This window comes from Centruroides sculpturatus, unplaced genomic scaffold, assembly GCF_000671375.1.
Source record: "Centruroides sculpturatus isolate CEXI.00-Female unplaced genomic scaffold, Cexi_2.0 scaffold477, whole genome shotgun sequence".
Lineage (NCBI taxonomy): Eukaryota > Metazoa > Arthropoda > Arachnida > Scorpiones > Buthidae > Centruroides > Centruroides sculpturatus.
This window is the reverse complement of record NW_019385213.1, coordinates 435,426-462,265: the sequence shown is the minus strand read 5'-3', so window position 1 is coordinate 462,265 and position 26,840 is coordinate 435,426. Positions and strand designations below refer to the sequence as shown.

General features: G+C 27.5%; 2 protein-coding genes across 2 annotated transcripts; both read right to left on the bottom strand.

The window, feature by feature from the left end:
• On the bottom strand, positions 1-26,840 carry LOC111636227. Its single transcript, XM_023381438.1, has 24 exons — positions 26,706-26,840; positions 20,784-20,860; positions 20,532-20,709; positions 17,649-17,749; positions 17,371-17,563; positions 13,300-13,406; positions 12,219-12,308; positions 12,089-12,150; positions 11,871-11,985; positions 11,722-11,802; positions 11,392-11,487; positions 11,231-11,317; positions 10,959-11,031; positions 6,028-6,959; positions 4,118-4,207; positions 3,378-4,049; positions 2,555-2,683; positions 1,474-1,563; positions 1,344-1,405; positions 1,126-1,240; positions 977-1,057; positions 647-742; positions 486-572; positions 1-286 (listed from the first exon to the last, which is right to left on the bottom strand). The coding sequence occupies exons 1-24, from the start codon at positions 26,728-26,730 to the stop codon at positions 206-208; spliced, it is 3,720 nt and encodes a 1,239-aa protein (XP_023237206.1). The 5' UTR covers positions 26,731-26,840; the 3' UTR covers positions 1-205.
• Positions 5,281-6,937, bottom strand: LOC111636230 (nucleic acid dioxygenase ALKBH1-like). Its single transcript, XM_023381442.1, has one exon. It carries the CDS (start codon positions 6,910-6,912, stop codon positions 5,995-5,997), a length of 918 nt encoding a protein of 305 aa, XP_023237210.1. The 5' UTR covers positions 6,913-6,937; the 3' UTR covers positions 5,281-5,994.

The window sequence follows — 26,840 nt, the reverse complement described above, 5'->3', positions numbered from 1 at the left end:
TTCAGTTTTATCATTTTATTCAAACATAAAAAAATTGTTATACAATATTCCACTTTCCTTATTCTCATAATGAAATTTTTAAAATTATGAGATGAAATGAAATAGAGGATTTAATGATGTCATGATTATGATAATGGTGATGATGATGATGACAATGATAATGACTTTGAAGTGACAATAATATTAAATGTATAAACAGCACATTTCAAGGACATTTTCTTTCTACTTGAGTTTTACCGCCCTCATCATATTCTTGTTTTGAAATCCACATTTGCTGAAAAGTTCCCTGAAAAACAATAAATTTTCATTCATATATTCTTAATTTTCTATGCAATAATTTATTTTTATACAGAAAATATAAATTTAAGACATTTACAACTTTTAACTGTAAAATACTTTATAATGAAAGTGAATATTTTTTAATTCTAGTTTATGCTACTTTTGAATGAATAAAATTAATTTTAATGATCCATTAAAATTCTTACCAATGAGGCCAATATGGAACCGCCAATCCATGCTCCAAACCTTCTTTCTGCAGTGCCATTAGCACTTATAACTTTTAGCCTCATGCTCTGCAATTGTTTCATTTATTTAATACTTAAAAAAATACGATTATGAGAATTAAATAAGATTACTTTGGACTTACTGGTGGAGTTTTATTTGAAAGATCTCTATTTAATCTTTCAGTGAATCCTTGTATCAAAGTATTTCCACCAGTCACAATGACACTTCCATATAAACTCTATTTAAAATAATAACAGCACTTAATACTTAGATTGTATTCTTATATATTTTATAAATTCTTTTTAAATTAATTTATTATAATAATAGGAATTTTATGAAGGATATTATGGCTCATTTTTATTAAAATAATTTATCATGCTTAATGAAATGTCATTCACTATAAATGAAAATTTAATTGTGGCCATTTAAACCATTAAAAATAAATTTTTTAATGTTAGATTATTTAACTCACTGGTCTAACATCTATGTCACACATTCCTACACTTGTTGTAACTACTTGAGCTGCTCCCATCATGGTTGTGCCAGGCACACCCTAACAAAGTTTAAAAATTTAGAATAAGAATTATCACATTTTTAATTTGATTGTAATTTATCTTTTACCTTTATATTTGTAGGATCAAACAGAGCTTCAGGTATTAAAAACCTCTCAGAACCAAAATCTTGATTGTAACCATTTGGAAATTCATAATGAACTGTTGGCATATTATCAACAGACCTATTAAGTAGATAAAAAATAAAACCACACTTTCATTGTTAATTTAATTTGAAAAAAGAATAAATGATATATTATTATAGTATGCTAAAAAATAAAAACATACTCTTTTTCATATGGAGAATCATAAACTTGTAAAATTGAACTTTGAAAATCTTGTATTACTTCCTAAAATAGCAATGTCAATGAGCTATAACATTTTATTAATATAAAAATTTTTATTTTTATAATCTTACCTTCACCATATAATTATGCCATGATTTAGTCACTTCTGGTATATTATTCTTTCTAAGCCATTTAGCAGTTTCAGATTCTTTAACAACTTCCTTTATGAAATTATAAAAATATCTTTATAATATCATTCAAGAAAAAATAATTCCTATATTTAACATAAAGATAAAATAAAGCAAATAATACATCTTTAACAATAGGTAACAATTTGGAAAAATATGTGTTTTCAACCCAGTTAAAGGTATTTATTCAGGATGAAAGAAAAAAAAAACCATGTGATTAGAAAGATATAATAGGTAAACAAACTAGTAATAGTAGACTATTACATCAGCACATGATGTGAAAGATTAAGGAGAAAATGCCAGACAGGAGGGTAGGTAAGTCTTTCTTAAACAGGTCCATGTTAATAAAGATGTTCTTTAAGATTTCACAGCTTTCTATTAATTAGTGTGAAAGAGGTGAAGGATATTTTTTGATGACTTTGGATGTCTGTTAATCTAATTCAGTTCCAGAATGTTTAGTGAATAAAGATAAAAAAAATATGGTTCCTCTACTATTGATGATGTCCTTGAGTTCAATGAGCTCTGGTTGAGAGACCTACATGAAAAACAAGCACATGCTGTATTGATGCCAATTTTTTTCATTTTTGGCTGGAATAACATATATTTCACCTCTTCATCATCCAGGGAGTCTTTATGATTGTGTAGTAACTAATAGTTGGATTGCACCAAAGTGTCATACATTTCCTGTTATTACAGGTAATACATCTGAAAAGAGGTTATAGAGTTTTGGAATATGTGAAACTAGAGATGATGTAGACCTACTCCGAAGATGGTCCATTGACTAATCAAAAACATTTGCATTTCTCCCAACTATTACAAACTGTTAAAGGGGCATTGTTTCCTTTATTAAATAGCTCAATCTACTTTACACAAAACAATCACAATTGTGTAAGATTTTATTCTAAAATTTAAAGACTATTACAAATCATTTATATTAAATTGTAAGATTTAATTACATACTAAAACAAAGTTATATATAATAAAGATATATAATAACTAACAATGTTTAGGAAATAAAACTCACTTTTGATGAAATCATGTAAGGTGGAATTACTTCAATCTGACTTTCTTCCAAAAATTGTTTGCATTGCATAGTAATGAAGTCACCAGCTAATGGTGATTTTACTATAGCTATCAATAATTTTAGAAATAATAATAATTGATATTTTTAAATATCACTCAAACATGTTAATTTTAAGCAATTTTAATTTTCAAAATAGATTTAGATTTTAGGTTGAATTTCTANGCTGTAGGTTAATAGCGATATACTAATATACTAATTACATGGGATATAATAATATACTACACTAATAATGGATTTTTTCATACTTTTCGGTTATCTGACCAACCCCAGTCCCCAATTGAGTCGGATAATCGATGCTCTACTGTAATTAATTTTTAGTTAAATTTTTGAAAAATATTAACAGTAGATATCGATTCTTAATAATAAGTACATCGTTTTTATATGCAGTATTATAAGTGGCTCAGAACGTCTTTATTCAAAGTTTATGTATTATATTATTGATAATAGACTAATTTACTAACTAAAATTTGTATTGTAGGATTAAGAAACAAAGATAAATTTACCAATTTTCAGATAGATGAGTACTTTGTATATAAAAGAAATAGTAAAGTTTTAAACTTTATATTTTTATTGGGAGACAAAGAACAATTATTATATTTAAGACACTTATATGATTACAATTACATTGAACTTCTGACCTTAAAATAATATGAAACTACTTGCTATTTGTAATAGAGAAATTCTCCAGCGAATTCATGATCCTGTTATTTATTGTCTGCCAAACGTCCATCACGGAATGTTTCATTTGCTGGACAAATCTCACCCAGTGGTCTTGGATCCGGTTCATAAAACTATTCACAACATCTTCTTGAGCATCTGATGTCGAATTTTCAACCGTAGACGAAGTGGAACTAAAAGATTCGGCCGAACTAGTAGGTTTTTCCAACTTATTTTGATTGAATGGATCCAAATAGATATTGGAATTAGCCCGCCTGCCCAATTTAGTCCCGGTTCTAGTTTCTTCCATTAGTTCTTGTACTTTTTCCTGTTGTTCGTAAGTATCGTTCTGATAAGAAGGAAATAGGAGATGTGGAGAGTTTTCTCTAGAGTTTCTTGTTTTGTGTTCGCTTGATGGTGTAGAATACAAATTTTTTTCTGTTTTATCTTCCGAAAGTGAAGTTAATTGAGATGAAGATCTGTTATTAATAAAGATATTTTCTGTAGTCGACGTGAATGCCTCTGTAATTGATTCAATGGTATCATTGGCAGCGAGGTTCGAAGTACTTAGAGGCATGTTTCTCCTTACTTCAGTAACAGGATCCATTGCAAAGAACTTGTCATCCATATCATCGATCAAACGTCGTTCTTTAAAAGTTTGATCTTCGAGATAATGCAAATGAGGAGGAAGAACAGGATCAATACCTCTCAATGGAGGAAATTCTTCTCGATATAACTCTTCATTAAATCCTGGTTGGCTATTGTGAGGTACGTGTTCCTACAATTAAATCAGAAATACGTAAATTAAAGTGCAGAATAAATAAAATCATTTAATTTTATTCTTACCTCTGGGCTTCTTTTAACTACACCAGCTTCAATAATTGCCACTAGCACCAAATTGATGCATACTACAAGAGCATAATGCCAACTATAGTGCTTCATGATGAAACGTTTTTTCTGATATGATCCACTCTTTCGCATCGATATTATTTGATCAATAATGACGTCAGCGCAGGAAACATCTACTGCATCACTTCACACGTCCGAATAACTTCCGTTTATTTTGCCTCCACCCTAACACAAGGCTTGACAGGAAGGCATTTATATGACAGTTGGGAAGTCCGGTATCGTCCTGTATTTTTGGGAAAGTGACCTTTGTTCATAAAAGAAAACTAGATGCACGCTTAGAAACATGGTATAACATTTCTTGTACGATATTATCTATAAAAATTCACCGTAAAGAAAAGTCTCTTGCATTTTGGACATAATTTTCATATTGAAATGGTATTTAGATTTCAAATATTGTAAATAAGGTAAAATTGTATCGATATAGCCTAATCGTATATATTTTAATGGTACATGTTACATGTTTCCTGCCAAGAACTGTAATTAATTCTATTTTCCACAAATATAAGAATCCATTTTACTCATTAAACACTTTATTAATTAAATGAATTTGGTAAGTACTAAATCAGATTTTAAAATTTATTCTAAAGAAGCACGCTGCAACAGATATCATATTACATGAACAGCAAAGACTTTTGTTGAACTTTTGATACAAATATTAAATTAATAAATTTAGTTATAAACGGGAAACTTCTTTTTTTTGTTAATGGGACGGAAATATCTGTATACATGAGTGGACAGATCAGAGTTTTATGCACTGATGAAGGTGAATGGTCGACAAAACGATCGCTTCGCAACGGGTCACGCCAGGGTTCCCGGAAAACTGTTTTGTTTTTCCACAAATTTGAATAAGTAGTTCAAGAGTCGTCCAACATAAAACAAAAGAAAAAACTGGTTCAAATTTCATAAATAGGGAATGCCATATAAGTTCGTTGATAGAATTCTATACTTGACCTCCTGAATCATGAAAACAGCAATTTGTCAAACTTGTATTATATAGTTATACTGTTTACGATTCCAAATATCTTCAAATATTGCTGTTTCCATAAAATTAATAAATTTATTTGATCAAACATATAATTAAATATCAAAATCGTTTTATTAAACTGATCAATCACTTGTTATATAATATTATATATCATGAATTTAAATAAATTTTACTTTCAAATAAGATATTATCACTAGATTTTGTTTCTGTTATCTTGTAGTAAAATGTCAAATTTCGCAATGAACACAGAATATTTTGCTCTACGATAACAGAAGCAGGATTAATGCGTATGTCTGATTCTCATTATTTTTTTAAATTTCATTTATTTCTAAAATTTTACATTCATCTATTGCCTCACTTTTAACTAGATTAATGTATTGTAATGAAAGGGAAAACACCAAACTGTCTTCTACAATTCCTATCTGACAGTAGAAATAGAATTAAAATAGATTTATTCTTAGATTTTTAATTAAAATAATAGATGTATTTAACATTTACTTTATACATGTAAAACTTGTAAGAATAAACCATGATAACTTAATGACGGTTGTGATATGGATATCAAACCATACTTTATGCTATGAAATTATGTTCATCAAACCAATGAACACAGTTTTTTAAAATTTAATACGGTATTTTGTATGATAAATCAAAATCTTTGTTTCTATTACAGTTATGTAGTAAAATACTATAAACTATGAATGCATAATTTTGCTATATGTTAACAAAAACAAGATTACATTATTCATCTTGGATACCAATTAAAATAATAAATTTAACCAGATAATATCATATAAATCAAACTGCAAACATATTAAACCCATTAAATTTATTCATTCATCTCTTTTTCTTTTGCAAATACTTGTCTAACATTTATATTTATCCTCGAATTCTTAATATAAGAACCATAACATTCCTGTTCAGTATCGGCTTCAAATGTCCATCTTTCTTCCTTAGTCTGTAAAATTCTTGGAACACCATGATAACTCAGTCTGCTTTCACCACTCATGACAATTACATCTCCACTTCGAAGAAATATAGAAAAAGGTCTAACAGCTTTTGTACGCCCACCAATGAGGAAAATAGCATCTTGTCCTAAACTAATCGAGTAAATTGGAGATGTCAGATCTTGTTCGGAGTGATCCGTATGTCCACTCAAAGTAGAATTAAGGTGATAATAATTAATAATTGCCGCTTGTGGATCGAAAGTATTGTTTCCTATCACGCTACTGATGTGATAAATCAAATAGTACAAACATTCCGGGAAAGGTGATCTATTTGCTTTATTATAAACTTTAGTATCCCAGTTATGATGATAACCAATTGTCGTCCATCTTAAGTTTTTTAAATATTCTGAATCTTTGTATTCATTTTCTTTACCAAGTTTCTCTAAATTAGTAATATTAGGTTTATATGGATAAGTCTCTAAACATTTTCGTATCCAAAATGATTGGCCCGATGGAGTGAAAGGATTTGTAATAATAAATAATCCATTTAATTCCGAATGACCGTATATTTTCCATTTATCATGTGATTTCAAACCGAATTTATCACATGTTTGGCATGCTCCCGATTTTTCGAAAACACTTTCGGATTTATCGAGTAAATTTCTCATTGATACATCATCATACTTAATTATAAACGGAAATCTATCGACATCCTCAAAATCTAATACTTTAGAATAGTCAATAGGAGAGTTCCTACTCTTAAAATATTTAAATTCCTCTTTAAATAAATCAGTTTCCATCCCGCATAGAAGCCGCCATATTGAAAGCGTTCTTCGTGTCGCGACATCTGGGGTTTAAAATATACAACAAAAATTTTTATATAAAAGAAGTAAAATTTGAATATTAATATACTGTAGATAAAATTTGTATAAAAATAATTTAATATTTAAAAAATGCATTTCATTAAAATAAAACATTGCTGTATTGCGAATTCAATGCACGTTTAGCAGCTGAGTCCGAGTGTGATTTTCACTCGAAACAATCATAATCCAATTCGATGGTATAAACTAGAATATTTACATAATGACGTGTGTCTATATTTAATAATGACAACAAGAGTAAAACACAAGAAATTTAACTCTATCGAAAGAACATTCCATAACCTGTCGAAGCAGGGGATTATTACATCCAAGTGCATTATTTTAAAAATAAAAGAGACCTAATTTTATATAGTAGCTTTCAAGCTTCCACGTAATATTAAAATTTTACATAATTTAAAAAAAGGATTACAGACATTTAAATTTCTCTAATCCTTTGTGTGCATGCATTTCGGGTTTGAACTTATCTTCGGAACTTGAGAATTATTACAAAACCAGTCCTGGGAGGGAGTCGGCGATTTTATACAGTATATCAAACATTTTATCTAAAAATTATATAAAATATTCGTTTTAAAAACTTTTTAAAAAATCGAAAAAAAAAATGTAAAACTTGGTGGAAAAAAATTACTTAAAATTGTTGTTATCTGCACAACTTATTCGATTTAATAGATATAGATAAAATTACCTAAATAATAAAATAAAAGGAATAAATTTTAGAAATTAAATCAAATATGAATACAGTAGAGCGTCGATTTTCCGAATCAATTGGGGACTGGGGTTGTCCGGATAACTGATATTTCGGATAACTGATTTACGTACGAAAAAATAGTTTAACGTATCCGATGTCGAAATTTTTCTCCGTTGCGTGTCGCTTCGCGTTGAATTTTCGTCGATGTTAATTCTAACAAAGACTATTATCGTTAAATATATCTATTATATATCGTTAAAAATTATTTTTTATTTTGTACGAACAAAATAAATATATTGAAAAATATAAAAATAATAAAAAATTATACTTCAGATGTTAATTTAGTATCAAAAACGTAAAATATTTGAGTAACCCAAGACATAGCCAAAGATTGAAGCGCCACAGCACTGGCGAAAATTTAAATTTGCTGACTGGAAACTTTCGGATGATTGACTTTAGGAAAATCGACGCTCTACTGTATCATCTTTTGAAATGATACATGAACCACAAACTTTCTTCTACACTTTTCACAAAGTAAAAAAAAAAAAAAACTCTTCTCACTGCAGGGTGATAATTGGTTTCTACTGAGCAGGTGTTTTTAATATCGGAGTTTCCTATAAGTGGACTCAACTATATATTATTCTTATGATCAAACTCAAAATTGATATATTTATTCAAGTATTAATGGTTAAGCATTTAATAAAAGATAAGAAATTGTTTTCAATTATTTTTTAAACATTCTCAAAAATAATATACATTTGATTTCCTAATTCTAGGTCACACAATTTGATGTGCTATTTATTCGGTAAAGGATTTAATATACAATTCACTATAAAACTATATTGTTCTTTTTCAATTATTACAGTGATGTAAAGCCTGCATGTCACAACTTACATACTGTAATTAATGGACTTAAATGCACAGAAACAATGTTACAAATAAGAACAAGAGTATAATTAATCCTAAAATATTTACACTACTTTTTCTTAATTAATTATACAGTTTTGTTATTCATCTAGTTTACAATGCTGCTTTTTTTGTGAATTTAAGTCTGTTAATTTATATCCAATTGTGTTAATTGGCAGAAAACAGATTCAATTACTGTACTTACATTATAGTTATTGGTTGAATGTCCTTGAATTAGTACATGATAACACAAGATATATATATATATACATATAAATCTTATATATACATAATTATACAAGGTAATGAGGAGATTGAGATGGTAACTTCTTAACTGCATGCTGATAATCATCTTGCTTTCAAATGGCTGCTCCCAGAGATGTGAGAGAGACACAATGAGTTATATGAATGTTTTATTTTTGTACTCAAAAATACATGAAGATAATCAAACTCAGATAATACAGAATGTTTCATAATTTATTAAATGAACTGGATTTGAATGCACTAACATGTACAATATATGCTAAGTTAAACCTATTTATTAACTGTAATGACTTTTAAATTATATAATAAAATAAACCTTAATTTTATTTACAGCTATATTTTTATTAAAGCAAATATAAGATTACAAATTTCTCTAATCCTTCAAAATTAATATTGTTTGTGAAAAGTACTCAGAATAATTTATTTTTGAAACTTCTAGAGTCCTTTTCTAATCTTTTTCAATAAATACATAGGAGTTTGATATTTGATAAATCTTCGCTACCCAACCAAGATTTGGGAAATGAATTGTGCTGAATTATATTACCATGTGTTTATAAACACAGTACTCTTCCACAATTTGCCTCTAATAATGGTTAAATGGATCTTGATTAATTGGGATTCTATTGTATATATAAGTATGTTACTGTGAAAGACCAATATTTGTGAATGTGGACATTTGCCGGTGAATGTCAACACATACAAATGTGTGAATGTTGACATTTACCAGAGAATGTTGACATTCCTCCCATTTCGGACATTCACAGTAACATATACACAAATATATACAATCAGACTTTATATATGTTTTAAAAAATCATGAAGGAAATATATAAAGTTTGATAAAGTTTGTTTTTTACATATTTTAGAAGTTCTAATAGCTTGATAAAATATTCTAATATATTATCATTATGAATAATTAAAATAAACTAGTTTTAATTATAAAAATATATTCAAATAAAATAATAAAGACTTAAATTACTGTAGAACAAATTTTAAAACAACTGACAGAAAATATTTACAAAAAATCATTTATAGAATTTACAAATAAAAGTAATTTAATAGATAGATACAAAATATATTTTTAATGAACTTAGAAATTTACAAAAAAAAATTCCCAATGGACTAACTTTAGCCATTCTTTATTCTTAGTCCTTTTATTAATATATTTTTAATGTTAAATTTGACATTTCAATTAGATAATCTAACTGCAATATTAAATTCAGCATTAAAAATTCTTAAAAAAAAAAAACATGCTACAAGTTACCACTTGAAATTTTAAAGTTACAAAATTAGAAACACAGTTTGATATCTTGAAAAATATTATTTCGAGATATCAAACTTCTATATCTATTAAGACTAGAGATATAAGCTTCTATATCTATTAAGACTAGAGATATAAGCTTCTATATCTATTAAGACTAGAGATATAAGTCTTTCTGAAATGCACTGTACATTCAGCCTAAATTTTAAGTTCTTCATTCATCTTCAGGAATGCTTCAAAAACACTAAAATACTACAAGACTCAAAAAGATAAAACTTTATAAGGTGTTTTCGTCAATCAAATAGAACAAGAATAAAATCATAAAGCTTAAAACAATTTTAAAAATTCTTTGAACTTTTTCAACTCTGCTGTGATATTTTAAAGTTTATATTAACTTTATATTCCTAAAGTTGAGTAAAGAACTCAGGTCTGAATGTTTATTAATATATAATCCTCTAATAAAATATGACTTCTGTGATTTTTTTGATGTATTATTTTGAAGTTTTGGAAGCTTCTTTTAGAATTATGTAAAATACACTCTGCAACAAAATCATTGACTTATTGGTATAGATAATCAACTAGTTTTAATTATACATAATAATTTATAGCATAAAACTGTTTATACAAAAACAAAAATTCAGTTTTATCATTTTATTCAAACATAAAAAAATTGTTATACAATATTCCACTTTCCTTATTCTCATAATGAAATTTTTAAAATTATGAGATGAAATGAAATAGAGGATTTAATGATGTCATGATTATGATAATGGTGATGATGATGATGACAATGATAATGACTTTGAAGTGACAATAATATTAAATGTATAAACAGCACATTTCAAGGACATTTTCTTTCTACTTGAGTTTTACCGCCCTCATCATATTCTTGTTTTGAAATCCACATTTGCTGAAAAGTTCCCTGAAAAACAATAAATTTTCATTCATATATTCTTAATTTTCTATGCAATAATTTATTTTTATACAGAAAATATAAATTTAAGACATTTACAACTTTTAACTGTAAAATACTTTATAATGAAAGTGAATATTTTTTAATTCTAGTTTATGCTACTTTTGAATGAATAAAATTAATTTTAATGATCCATTAAAATTCTTACCAATGAGGCCAATATGGAACCGCCAATCCATGCTCCAAACCTTCTTTCTGCAGTGCCATTAGCACTTATAACTTTTAGCCTCATGCTCTGCAATTGTTTCATTTATTTAATACTTAAAAAAATACGATTATGAGAATTAAATAAGATTACTTTGGACTTACTGGTGGAGTTTTATTTGAAAGATCTCTATTTAATCTTTCAGTGAATCCTTGTATCAAAGTATTTCCACCAGTCACAATGACACTTCCATATAAACTCTATTTAAAATAATAACAGCACTTAATACTTAGATTGTATTCTTATATATTTTATAAATTCTTTTTAAATTAATTTATTATAATAATAGGAATTTTATGAAGGATATTATGGCTCATTTTTATTAAAATAATTTATCATGCTTAATGAAATGTCATTCACTATAAATGAAAATTTAATTGTGGCCATTTAAACCATTAAAAATAAATTTTTTAATGTTAGATTATTTAACTCACTGGTCTAACATCTATGTCACACATTCCTACACTTGTTGTAACTACTTGAGCTGCTCCCATCATGGTTGTGCCAGGCACACCCTAACAAAGTTTAAAAATTTAGAATAAGAATTATCACATTTTTAATTTGATTGTAATTTATCTTTTACCTTTATATTTGTAGGATCAAACAGAGCTTCAGGTATTAAAAACCTCTCAGAACCAAAATCTTGATTGTAACCATTTGGAAATTCATAATGAACTGTTGGCATATTATCAACAGACCTATTAAGTAGATAAAAAATAAAACCACACTTTCATTGTTAATTTAATTTGAAAAAAGAATAAATGATATATTATTATAGTATGCTAAAAAATAAAAACATACTCTTTTTCATATGGAGAATCATAAACTTGTAAAATTGAACTTTGAAAATCTTGTATTACTTCCTAAAATAGCAATGTCAATGAGCTATAACATTTTATTAATATAAAAATTTTTATTTTTATAATCTTACCTTCACCATATAATTATGCCATGATTTAGTCACTTCTGGTATATTATTCTTTCTAAGCCATTTAGCAGTTTCAGATTCTTTAACAACTTCCTTTATGAAATTATAAAAATATCTTTATAATATCATTCAAGAAAAAATAATTCCTATATTTAACATAAAGATAAAATAAAGCAAATAATACATCTTTAACAATAGGTAACAATTTGGAAAAATATGTGTTTTCAACCCAGTTAAAGGTATTTATTCAGGATGAAAGAAAAAAAAAACCATGTGATTAGAAAGATATAATAGGTAAACAAACTAGTAATAGTAGACTATTACATCAGCACATGATGTGAAAGATTAAGGAGAAAATGCCAGACAGGAGGGTAGGTAAGTCTTTCTTAAACAGGTCCATGTTAATAAAGATGTTCTTTAAGATTTCACAGCTTTCTATTAATTAGTGTGAAAGAGGTGAAGGATATTTTTTGATGACTTTGGATGTCTGTTAATCTAATTCAGTTCCAGAATGTTTAGTGAATAAAGATAAAAAAAATATGGTTCCTCTACTATTGATGATGTCCTTGAGTTCAATGAGCTCTGGTTGAGAGACCTACATGAAAAACAAGCACATGCTGTATTGATGCCAATTTTTTTCATTTTTGGCTGGAATAACATATATTTCACCTCTTCATCATCCAGGGAGTCTTTATGATTGTGTAGTAACTAATAGTTGGATTGCACCAAAGTGTCATACATTTCCTGTTATTACAGGTAATACATCTGAAAAGAGGTTATAGAGTTTTGGAATATGTGAAACTAGAGATGATGTAGACCTACTCCGAAGATGGTCCATTGACTAATCAAAAACATTTGCATTTCTCCCAACTATTACAAACTGTTAAAGGGGCATTGTTTCCTTTATTAAATAGCTCAATCTACTTTACACAAAACAATCACAATTGTGTAAGATTTTATTCTAAAATTTAAAGACTATTACAAATCATTTATATTAAATTGTAAGATTTAATTACATACTAAAACAAAGTTATATATAATAAAGATATATAATAACTAACAATGTTTAGGAAATAAAACTCACTTTTGATGAAATCATGTAAGGTGGAATTACTTCAATCTGACTTTCTTCCAAAAATTGTTTGCATTGCATAGTAATGAAGTCACCAGCTAATGGTGATTTTACTATAGCTATCAATAATTTTAGAAATAATAATAATTGATATTTTTAAATATCACTCAAACATGTTAATTTTAAGCAATTTTAATTTTCAAAATAGATTTAGATTTTAGGTTGAATTTCTAAAATATTCAGCATACAATTTAAAATTTATAAGTAATATTAAAATTAAAACATTTATATATATAAAATTCTTCTTACAGAATAGACAGCTAGATTCACTATTTCTAAAACAAAAAAGTTTTTAAAACATAAAAGAATGCAAATTCATTAAAGAAACACTAAAGTATTTGTAATAAACTTTCGTATTATCTTATCTTCTTCAGGGTAAAAAAAAAATTAATTGAAAAGCTGTAGCTGTATAAAATTGCTAATGCCAATTTTGAATTATACAAGGTGTCTCAAAAGTTACTCTCGCTCTTTCAATGACATTACATGTTTTTTAATAAATTCTATCATCGTAAAGATATTTATCTTTAGTTTATAAATTTGTGTATTTACAAAATGTTAATTGGTTTCCATCAAATTTTGTGTAATTGTTAATATAACCTAAATATCAAAACCCGATAATTATACATTAAAGCCAAATGACTGTTGAATTATATTAGGCTATATTACCACTACTATTATTAATTAAATGCTAAGTAATTTGGTACTAGAGGCAGACATTAGACATCATCTCTTTCTAAATTTAATAATTATAATTTTGTTAGATTTTTCATTCAGATCCATGTCACTGATGATGAGCATGGAAGAATGAGTATTTGTGGTAACATGCAAAATAAAAGGTTGAAATATGAGAAAATTAGACACAATTCTGAGAGGAAATTGCATAAGAAATGTTATTTATGAATTGGGTGAATTCAGACAAAGCTAATCATGAATTATTAAGCTGGAAAGTGTGTTCAGGATGCAGCTTATTGCTTTGAGTTCTGCACAGACATTGACTGTCATCACACAGAGCACTAATTTTTTGCAGCATAAACTTTGAAATAAATATATTTCTTCTTTTCTTGTTTAAACTAGTTTTTCATAATTCCAATTATTTTTCCAAATAGATAGTGACTTTTGAGACACCCTATATATTACAAGAATAATTATTATTATATATTATTGAACTTATTTCTTAATATTTCTTATTACTGTATGGACCATTTATTTTGAAAGTGGTGTAAGTCCATTTTTTGGAAAAAATTGAGAAATCACATAATATAAAATAGAATTTAGTGTGAACTTTTTATTTATAAACAATTCACACTTAGTATTTTGAAATAACCATACATTTTTATGAAAGTGGTGTAAGACCATTTTCTGCAGTCTAATTAAGCACTTGGACTGACCATAAATTACATCTGCATTTTTCTTGAAATTTTTACTCACCTCCTTTTGTCCCAGTTTGTTCAAGTTTTTGTAACCCTTCCTCCTTGGATGTCCAACATAACTCAACCTCCATTAAAACCTTCATCACTTTATGAATATAGATACCGCAAGTAAAAATGAAACATACAAGAAACTTTGAAATAAATATAATAAAATGCATAAACTGTATAAAATTTAATGAAATAAATGGACATCCACTAAATTCTAAACCCCCTTGTCCAACTTGTCTTAAGGGAGAGAGTTAATACCCCCCTTCCTTCCAGTATGGACATCATTTATGGACAGCCTCTTACAATTTTACCAAAAAATGTACAATTTGATAAAATGAAAAAAATCAATGTAATGAACCTAAATAAAAAGCAGTGTCTAATGGTAAGCTCATAATAATGATAAATTTTTCAGAAACTAGTTTAACAATAAGAAAATATTTTTAATGTTCAGAATAAACAATGCTATTTTATTTTTTGTTATTATATATAAACAAAATCAGAATAAAACAATGTGTTTCAAATGAAACTGAGTTTTTACATAATAGAAATTTAATGAATTTTACAGTTCAATAACTATGAAAGTGGTGTAAGTCCATTTATGGCCCAGAAAGAATATATTAGTTTAGTTAAATTCACATAGAAGTCTTTATGCAATCAACTTACATATTTCTAAAGTCATAGAAACATTGTAAAACTTAGTACACTTTATTTATATTTTTGAATCAACTAAAATGCAAATGTTTAAGTATCTTGAAAGAAGAAAAAATGTACTTACACCACTTTCAAAATAAACCAGGGTCTATAAATATAGCCAAAATGGTCTATATCAACCCCTAGGAGTCGATATAACATTATTGGGGGGGGTCGATGAAAAGACTAAAACTTACAAATTTTGAACCGAATATTGCTAATCTTGCTAAGGATTATCTAGCTTATCCATCTCATTGATTGTCAGTTACAAAAATTAACAACAACGTATGTACAATAAACATAAAAAATGTAAATTTAAAAGATATCCAGCCTGTTCCAGTAAAAATGTTTAATTTTTCTAACTTTTTTGGCTGTCTATGCAGCCATCAACAGGANTAGTAGTTTTCCATGTACTAAAGAATAGTACAGTACGGTAAAAAAAAAAAAAAAAAATTGTAAATACTAATAAAGAGTAAAATTTTCATTAAATCTAACCTCATTCAAGATATGATACATAACCTCCCCATATCCCCACCTTCAAACACCAAAATTTAATAGCATCAATCCCCCTTATTCACAAGTTACCATGCCAAATTTTGTTTCTTCATCATTACCCAATCCCAAGATACTAAATGAAATAGATGCAACACACACACACAGAAATCTTTTTCATTTTACTTTCCCAACTACTATGTATACACAATGGGGAAAGTATTGAAATTGTGTCAAATTTGACCCTCCAAGATTTTTGCAAATCTTGACATTTTGAATTTCCTAAATTCAAAAAGGGCCGGAAAAAAAATTCTGTGGATAAAACTATATAACCTCAAGGATAAATGTGCATCTAGGTAGTCCCTATGGCGGCACTTTCAGTCACTTTCTCCAAACGAGGCATTTTGCAAGAACCCAAGAACCGTCGACCCTTGGCACGATATTCATCTCCGAGTTTTTAACAGGTATAAATCTACTGCCCATTCTACACACTTTGCACACAGACGTGCGCCTAGGTGCTGGCTATCGCTCACACCTCAGCGTCTGGGTGGGGCAAGCCCCACACCCCCAAAACTATATAACATCAAGTACTCCACAGTCAAGTGGGCTACTCAAGCTGTCTTATAGTGGAGCATGCAGTGTGACTCCCAATTGCACCCCAGAAGTGGGCTGATTTCGAGGACTGTATCGCGAAGTACCAGGATGCATGTAGAGGTATGGTTCCTTTGACCTTTTTGCTCCTATGGACACGGTCTAGAGCTCTGTTAAGGTTTCAGCAGTGTCATTCACATCTGCGAATATACTCCAAAATCAACGTTTCATTAATTACGAATGCAATATATCGTTATAGACATAACCAGTGGGGAAATATAAGAAGAAACGGAAAAAATTTCTATTACGGGAATATATGTTTAAATGTTGTTTAATTGTGTTTGATTGCAAATAAACAAGTTAAATGTCATATTACCGTGACGGGAACAAGTTTTTCGTAAATCATATCCCAGGGTTTGCGATAAAAACGACGAATGGGATTCCTGAGTTCAAGTTCCAACTCGTGTACACGACGAGGTTCGTTTGCAGACAATTCCTGATCTTTCAGCCATTTCTTTCTCCACTCGCGTTCCTCGTCCGTATAATTTTCAACTAATCTTCTTCTTTCTGTGTTAAAATAGCCTTCGATGCTCATAGGTTTCACTCCTCCCGTATCGGAGGAAGGATACGAAGATTTCTTCTCCGCCATCTTTCTTTTCTTCTAGTTGCANAATAAATAGTCCACATATCATTTCTTAATATATAATAATAATAATTCTTATTATATAGTAAGAATAATAATTATTCTTGTAATATAGAATTCAAATTGAACTTACACAACAATCATAATACATTTGAACACAAAAATAACAGAAATAAGGGAATGCATTACCTTGAGTAAGCACATAACCATCATGAATTGGCACTGCAGAAGTTTGACTTGCTCCACTATCTACAATAATTCCAGTTGAACGTCCATTAGCAAAAGCTGCCAAAACTGCATTTTTAACAAGAAAGAAAGCTGGTATATTATATTTCTCAAACATCAATTCTGTAAGTTTCTCTCTTTTAGCTCTGGTATTCCACTGTAATGTTTTACAAACAAATAATTTATAAAACAAATACCAAAATATATATGAAAAAATTACTATGTAGAATAAAAGTACTTACTGAAGCTTCAGACATAAGCACAGGATGGAGATGAGGTTCAGATTTAATATGCTTATTGTATATGTAATCTTGAACTTTTTCAAACAGATCCCAATCTTCAACTAAAAATATTAACATAATAAAAATTATTGAAAATGTATGTAAATAAAATATACAATCTACTAACCATAGGCCAATGTATCATAATTTTTAAAAATAAATTTCTGACATTACATGGACTTTTTTACAATATTCAAAAATATTTAAATACTTAGAAATGTGAAAATTACTTAACATTAATTTTTATTCTAAAATTTCCTTTAATCATCATTAAACTATTTAATTTAAAGATAAAGTATGCATTTCTTAAAATGTTAAAACCTTTGAACTTCTAAATTTTATTCTTAAATAAACTACAAAATTGAATATTTCATGAAGTTCCATTAATTTGCATTTTCCATAATATGATTATCAATTATATATGAAATAAAAAGCAACAATTCAATCATAATTAATCTCTTAAATATTTTATGAATTTATATGGAGCTTATAATTTATCTTTATTTGTCTACTTCAAAACTATCTAAGAATGGAAAAGTTATGATGTAGGAAAGTTCTGATAATTATTTGTCTGTGTTTAACAATTCAACAACTTAAATATGATTATATATCGGGTGTCAAGATGTTTGTATATCTAATTAATGAATTTCACAGGATAATATGTTGAATGTTTATTTAAAGAAGACTTCTATACATGGAGAACAACAACGAATGGTCAGTTACAACTTCACAAGTATAAAATTGATTTAGAAATAAACTTTTCTAATAGAGAAAAAAATAAAAATGTATGACACTTGTTTAATTTCTTCACATTTTCATTATAAAAGGTTTATAATGGAACTGCAAGCTGTTATACTCATGGTAGTGTTGTCAGAAATCAGCTAAAGCTAACACATACATTTATCAAAACATTTAAAAAATGTGATGGTTTATTAGAAACAAAAGTAAAGCTTAACACTTCAGCTTTTAATGTGAGAAATCTGTAGACAGAAAATAGAGTCAGAAATAAAAGTTTTCAATAAACAAATAAAGAAAAGTGCAATATTTTACATAAAAATTGTCACAATTATCAAAATTAGCTCAATTGGCAAAATATCATAGAATCTGGTAATTTGTCTTGTGTCTATTCAAAACCATCAATAATTGTTGAAGGTAATAAAGTTCATAATTGGAGCCAGTATACTCAATGTCTCTCAAACAGATACTTTCAATACAGTCTGCTGCAAAATGAATAGCTGAACTTTGAAATAAAGGAAATTTTACCAAAAATTTTGAATTTGTTTATTATATGGTTTATTAGATAACTTTTCAAACTTATTTGATTTGTAAAGGAAATCTAACTTTTTCCTCAAAAATATTTACTAATATACTGGAATTTTATCAATTTGCATTAGAAATAATGGTGTTATAAGATCAGTATTTTATAAGATCTTGATATTTTATATAAACTTTTATTACATACAAACAGTGAAACAAAGAAAACCAATATGTTTTACTTAAAAATTTAATCAATTTTCTGTGAGAAAAATGAAATTTTTTTTTTTGTATATAAATTAGGAAAATATATTTATAAAGTTTTTAAAATCTTATTTTATGCCAGACTGAAAATAAATTGTACTAAGTAATAATTTAATTTTTGAAAATCTGTTTACAAAGAGAAATAAGATATTAAGTTTTAGCTAGTTATTTTTGTTATTTAAAATAATATTTTAAACGACAGATATATGGTTAATAATAATACAGTGGTTCCCTACTTACAAACATTCACACTAACAGACAATTTGATTATATGTCTAAAATTTAAATTTTGTTTGAATTCTGAAGTTCTTTTGCCAGTTGTGGGTTGGCATTGAAGTCAGTCTTTGACCAGTAATAAATAATAAATTTTTAATAAATAATTACTGTGAAATTATTTTTATTGCATATTGTCATTTCCATTTGCACAAATGATGTTTCATCACCTCTGGTGAGGTGTAACAAAGTCAATGTTGGAGTAACAATTTTGCTATTGTTTGCAATTTAAACTTTTTACAATTATCAACTTTTACAATTAGTGCTTCAAAAAATGTATCCAAAATGTAATAGTAAATCAAGCATTGGAGATAAATGCAAATGTCACTCAATTACTTTGGAAACTAAACTTAATATTATAGAACTAAATGCATTAGGTGAAAAAACTGCATTTGAAACACCTAGTACTAAGCAGTAGCAAGCAGATAAATGAGTATAATGTATTCTATTGATATTAAATACATTGAAGGATCAAACACTAACAATACATAGTTATTCTGTGTACAAATGTACTTTCTAGGTTAGTTTTTGACTTAAAATTCAGGAACCTAACCTGTTCATATATAGGAGAGCACCTATACTTTAGTATTCTCTATTATTATTATATATATATATATACACACACACACAGAAAAATTTGCTTATTGTAATATCAGTCCTCTAACATTATCGAATTAGCATGTCACAAAACAAAGTTAAAATATACTTATAAAACTTTGTTATCTGTCTACAGTACAACAGTTTAAATTACTGGAATTTTTTACTTCAATTATATACCAGCTATTGTTACAGATAGTACTGCATACAAACAGTAAACAAACATTACTGAATTAATTACTATTGATTAATAATACTAATTATAATAAGTAATCAATTAATTGTTTCACATAACCTTTTAATATAAAAGTTAATAAAACCAAACTTTCCATTAACTGTCGTCTTATTTATTAATGTTGTTTAATACTACCAGTTTATTACTATTATTATATTATAAACAAGCCCCAAATTTATTTATAAACAGCTATCAAATGATTATCAAAATTTATCACTCACTCATTCCATCTTTAAGAAATGTTGTTATTTCCATTCCTTTTCTAGCAACATGAATGCTTGTTGTATCAATAAAGTACTTCTTTTTAGTTATCATTTCCTTTTGAGTATTATTACCATCAATTTCCATTGGTTCCATAATCATTTCTTCTGATACGCCAATCATACTTGGAATTTCAGCCTTGATTTATGAAAATATATTAATCACAGTTTAACACATTAATTTTAACCTAAGAATAAAATAAAATTCTTTACTTTTGGAGAATCTTCTCCTGCATATCCAGCTCGTATGGAATAATTCCCAATGTCAAAAACAAGTGCTCCAACTTCATCTGAAAAATAAATTTTATTTAACTTAATATGCATACTAAAACTTATCACTTCCAGACTCTTAGTGTGAAATAGTTCTCATCACTGTAATATCATATCATTACATATACTGTATAGTGTGTTTTGGAAATGTTCAAGGGATGTTTTATCTAATAACAAACTTGTGAGGCTTAATTAGCAAGTTATTAAGCATCAAAGTGTAGTGATGTCATTTGTATATTTAGTCTATGTAATGCATAAATAATTAAATTTGTTTACTAATCACAATATCTTTATTAGACAGCTCATTTTTACTTTTCCAGCTGTTATATATAACAGAGAGATAATATGGTGACTGGTCAAAAATGATCCCTCATATTTTTACATTTTTGAACTCAGAGGACCTTGAAACATTGAGAAATGCAAAACAATTCAGGGAATAATTTGTGTGTGTATGGATGTTAGTGTGCGCAGCACGATTTTGTTCACTCTTAGAAGCTTATTTTAATCAAAAAAGCACAGGAATTATTAACCAGTTCCTCAATTTTACTAATATACATAAAATAACCTTCTTTTCGAAACCTCAAAAACTGTTGAGGAATGACCATGCATATTTACCTTCTGCAGTTTAATGTACAGTACTTGTATAACATTAATATGATTGATAAACTATATCAAATGTCATATACCGTATTTACTTGAATATAAGATAACCTTGCATATAGGACGAGGTGTAACTTCAAAGATCAAAATAAAGAAAAATTAGATTTATTAATACAATTCTAATTTTATTTCATTTAATCACATGTAAAATATCAAATGAATGTAAATGCACACATTGTCCTGCAAAAATTACTAGCATTTTAAAAACTTTAAAAAAATCTTGTAAAATCGACAATATAATTTATTCATGTAAAGTTGAACAATTGGGAACCTTTTTTGCCAATTCTTAACAGTCTAATCCATTCTCTGTCAATTACACTTACGAGTTTCTCTGAATTATGACTTCCGAATAATCATCCATTTTCACGTGGGAATTTCAATCTGGAATTCAATTCAAAAGCTTTGCTTTTACTACTGCTATTCATCTTTACTCCTGACAATATACAAGAACAATTCAAACAACCTAGATAAAATACTTATGTTTTTAAATACAAGAGAGTAAGTATCCAGTAAAAAATGCAAATACACGGTACACAAAAATTATTTTCAAAAACGCAAAGAATGTTTTGCTTGTATAGGACGACCTAGGAATTTGTAGCTGTGATAAATGAATAAAAACCTCGTCTTATATGCGAGTAAATATGGTATATTAAATTTTTATATTTGAAAAGTCATAAAAATTAAAAAATTATAAAAGATCTACTATTTCTAATTCCCATTATTTATCTTAGAGTGCAGTAATGTTCTATAGTAGATATCAATATCTCCTAGGTACAAATGTACTTTCTAGGTTAGTTTTTGACTTAAAATAACCTTAGGAATCATATTTGTTTTTATTATTTTTCTCTCTATTCTCACAAAATAACTGCAATTATGGATAAAATTTAAAATATTAATATAAGTTATTAATTAATACAAGCCTAATGATTTAAAAATAGAATATTTATAAAATAATGTCCCATTTTACTTTCCCAGCTGTTATGTAAACATAACAAGGGAAAGTATTGAAATTATGTCAAATTTGACTTAAAGTGTTTTGAGACCTCTTATCTACCACTGTATATAGATCTAGATTTTGTCTATATAAATGAAAGAATGTTTGTCTCTCTCTGTTCTAAGCTTTTTGGTCAATCTGCACCAAATTTTTCATATTTATTCTCCGGGACCCTGAGAAAAATTTAGACTGCCACAACACCTGGACACACCTTAGGTAGGTGCAATAACTTTGTGCCTTAAAGTTATTAATTACCTACATTAATTTGGCTGAACATTAGAATATATTTGAACAGTATCAATGAAGGAAGTTTGAAGCATAAAATAAAGCTCAAAGCCTTTTTCTGTGATGATGTTTATTTTTCCAGTTTATTATCATGGTAACATTGCTATATCCAAAACTTCCTGTAGTTGTAGTATCTATAATATGAGTCACATGTTGAGTCTTACTGTCAAATCTACTTCAAGTATACTTATGCCACAACTTTCAAAAGTTATTTAAATGTTTTTGCTGAGCTTTACTTTTTAACCTGATTCCATCAGTTTTTTATGTAATGACCAAAGTGGTACAACATATAATTGCAATTATCTTGTGAGAATAGAGAGAAAAATAATAAAAACAAATATGATTCCTAAGGTTATTTTAAAAAGACAAAAAATATGTAAAAGATATGCCAAGTTAAAAAAAGTGATAATACAATATAACCTAATATCTATTCTAGAAAGAATAATTTTTCACTATATCATTGGCTCCATAAAATATATTCCCAATAGCTAGCTATTGCCTTAAAAACTTTCATCAAAAAATTCTCATCTAATTCAGACTCTCATTCAACAATTGGCTAATGCAGTGAATGACTAAAATAAAATTAAATCAATAATTTATCTAATTACTCATTTTATAGCTACTGAATGTGTGGAAATAGTCCAAATGCTACAAAATGATCAACAAACAGAATAGTTAAAAATACTGTTCTCTCATGTTCAAAAAGGAAGATAAGAGACACTAACTTTATACACACATATTGTCTAAACAATGTACAAAATAGTTTAATTTTCCATATTTAGAAAGATGACTTCAAAGTTATTTGAAAGTTAGGATCAGTTGCTTATGACATAATAAGACAAAAATATAGTCTAGACAAAATATAATCTTATGGAAAAAACTGAAGAATTTTGCAATTATAGAGAATTGCAAAATAATTAGGCAATTAATATGTTAAATTTAAATTGTTTGTATAAATATTAGATAGTTATACTAGAGGATAAACACAGTGTTATTAAAGAAATATAAAAAATAAAGTGATTTACTGACAATGATAAGAAACTGACTGACTCAACCATTAACTTGTTATTTGTTGTCATAGAATTAGGAATAATAGATAGTATTGACAAGAAAAAGATCTTCATAATGAGATTTTAAATGTTACATATATTAAGTAAATTATAAATCATTATTTAATAATTTGTAATACTATTTAATACTGTTTTCTATTAATCCTGCAATAATTATTATTATTAATTTCCACAAGTAAAAAAAATTGCAAGTAAGATCATACAACATACAACCAAGACTGGAGTCAGTACACAAAAACATCAGCTCCAACTCCTCAGTTTTTAAATGGCACTATATGACATTTCATCATCATATGAATTATTACACTAATTTTAAAATTATAACCTACATTTTATATCAAGGTTGAAGTCGGAGCTGATAACTTTTACATACTCAAACACCATAGTCCTGCATATAACAATAGGCTATACATCACTAAAATACATACCGTACATACAGTAAAAAATAAAAATAACTATATTAGACTAGATAAAATAATTTTACACAACTTTATTAAAGAATCAAAACATTGGAGGTATATATGAAAACATAAGTGTATGAACTTTTCATTAATTAATGGCTGATGAACAAGAAAATGTAAAACTAAACTGGAACCACTTGCAAATATCAAAAAACTATAACCTTTTCCTTTTTCCAGTAAAATGTTTATTGATGGAACAAACAAATCTTTTTGGCCTGATTTATATACCTACTTCAAATTTACCATCAACCCTAATATAAAATAATGTTCTATTTTGGAATATCAAATAATTTATGATGCACCCATCAGATTCAAAATAATAATTTTTTCCCCCTTCCTTAAAAAAGAAAAAAACAAAAAAAAAAAAAATTTGTTTTGAATATGATGGGTGCATCATAAACCCTTATCTGATGAGTGACAAATAACTCCTGGTAAATAGACTTTTTCAAGTTCTTTTTCTTTTTACATTATCAGTTTCAATAGACAATTTGCATGTGATTTGAATTTGATGCAAATGTATTAGAGTGCCAAATGTACATAATTGCACACACATATTTTGGTTGGCACCATATTTGTAATGTCTCCATTCCATTATAATGCCACCTGATATATGACAGAGTTACCAAATTTTACATGGGGGAAGGAGTAAACTTTGAGTGGTTAACCTAATGAAGTGATATGGTATAAAAAATTTTTAAAACAGAATAAAACAAATCTGACAATTACAAACAAAAAAATTACTACACTTCACTTAGAAGAGTGATGTTGTGCAATGGTCAATAAAACATACATTTTTAGTGAGTACTATATAATGATATAACAATCTCTGAATTGGACCAACCACTTGTTATAAAATTATGAGCTTCAAGTGATTTGTACACTTTAGTGTGATGAAGAGTTAAAAACTGAGTTATTAAGACAAGGTGTTACCATATTTTACCTTCAGTCATGAACTATGATCCTCTACAAATGAATTTGAGTCATCTTCATACAGATCAACTCCACCACACATTAAAATTTTACTTTTGTACCAGTCAGCATCTTGAGCAGCAAGAGTTGCTAAATAACCTGGTAAAAATGCATGTTTTGCTATCTTCTACACAAAATAAATGTTCAGATACAAACCAAACTATATACACTTCTATGAACAGCATAGCACAAATATGGTGCTAGAGACAGTGATGATGATATGGTAACAAAATGACATTCATGCAAGTTCAAATTCTCTACATATGACTAATAATCTGCAATCTTTATCATCATCATCAGTGTTAACCAGTGCTTTAAACATTATTAATTTTAATTGTTATTTGCTTGAAATATAATGTTTCAATTATTGGCATTCCTTACTTCAATTATGCTAACTGTTGTTAAAGGTGGTATAAGCAAACAAGAATTTACTTTACTGCTTTAAACAAATGTTTGTTTAAAGCAGTAAAGTAAGTTCTCAGCAACATAAGGTGTACATGTTATAATAAACAATTTCAGTTAATAATTAGTTAATACCTATAAAATATAAATTAATATTTTCTTTTTTTGAAAAAATTTAACAAAGAATATGAAATGAAATGATTTGAAAGATATTGGAGATGTAACAATTATTGACAAAAATTAAGAATGCCAAGATGGTTATGTTCATATAAAATAGATGAATAAAAATGGAATTATGTTTAGTATTGAACAGCATATGTTAGACATTAAAATTAGACATGTTAAAAACTGATCTTGCTTTTTTTTGTCTTTTTTTGCTGTTAGACAAAAAAGCAAGATCAATTTTTTAAACCAACATGATGCATTAGGCTAACATAAATGGAAAGAAAAAAGATAAAATTGCTTTAAATCCATTTTCATTTGCATGTAAAAATGAATCTTAAAATGGAACAGGTTTCAATTACATTTTTTTTTTTGGTCTCTGCTCTGCAGCACTAAGACAGCTTTTATAATCATATCCATCCAGAGGCGACAGATGTATCCCAGTCACTTCACCCATGAAAAATTTCAAAGCTGATTTGGCCTGAAGCCTGGATTCCCAGAGCAGCTGGCTAGTGGCTTTACCACATCAACCATCTAGCCATCAGCTTCAATTGTATATGTTTTGTTTCTCTCCTTGATGAAAAGTATCTGTTTCTCCTTTGAAAGTTTGTTTTTGCAGCTTTCAACTCCAATACAATTTCAGTTGTTTTCTGTACAGTTGATTTGTTAGAATATAGAAGAATTTGGGATGTTAATTCTTTTCTCAATTTAGTATAAAGTGAAACATATATTTCGTTTAATTTGTATTGATTTAATAAAAAAGACAAAAATTAAATATGATATTCACCCAGTTGCTTCTTTCTAAGATGACAGTTTATGTTGGATTTGTTCTAGTTATAATAATAATAATAATTTTACTTACCTCCACCATAAACTCCACCACTCATGTTGATTTTTTAACGAATAAAAAGATAAACAATTATTACTATTATTAAAAACTTTTAACTAATTAAATCAACAACCAAACGATTTCTCCCCGTTTCTTACGTTGCGCCCT

Excerpts from the sequence above, each read along its gene's own strand:
- LOC111636227 (XM_023381438.1), bottom strand. The coding sequence starts at position 26,730 with ATGAGTGGTGGAGTTTATGGTGGAG. Across the intron at positions 20,710-20,783 it reads CAGGAGAAGATTCTCCAAAA|GCTGAAATTCCAAGTATGAT; the intron begins GTAAAGAATTTT and ends TCATAAATCAAG. Across the intron at positions 13,407-17,370 it reads TGGTTATGTGCTTACTCAAG|CTATAGTAAAATCACCATTA; the intron begins GTAATGCATTCC and ends AATTATTGATAG.
- LOC111636230 (XM_023381442.1), bottom strand. The coding sequence starts at position 6,912 with ATGGAAACTGATTTATTTAAAGAGGAATTTAAATATTTTAAGAGTAGG.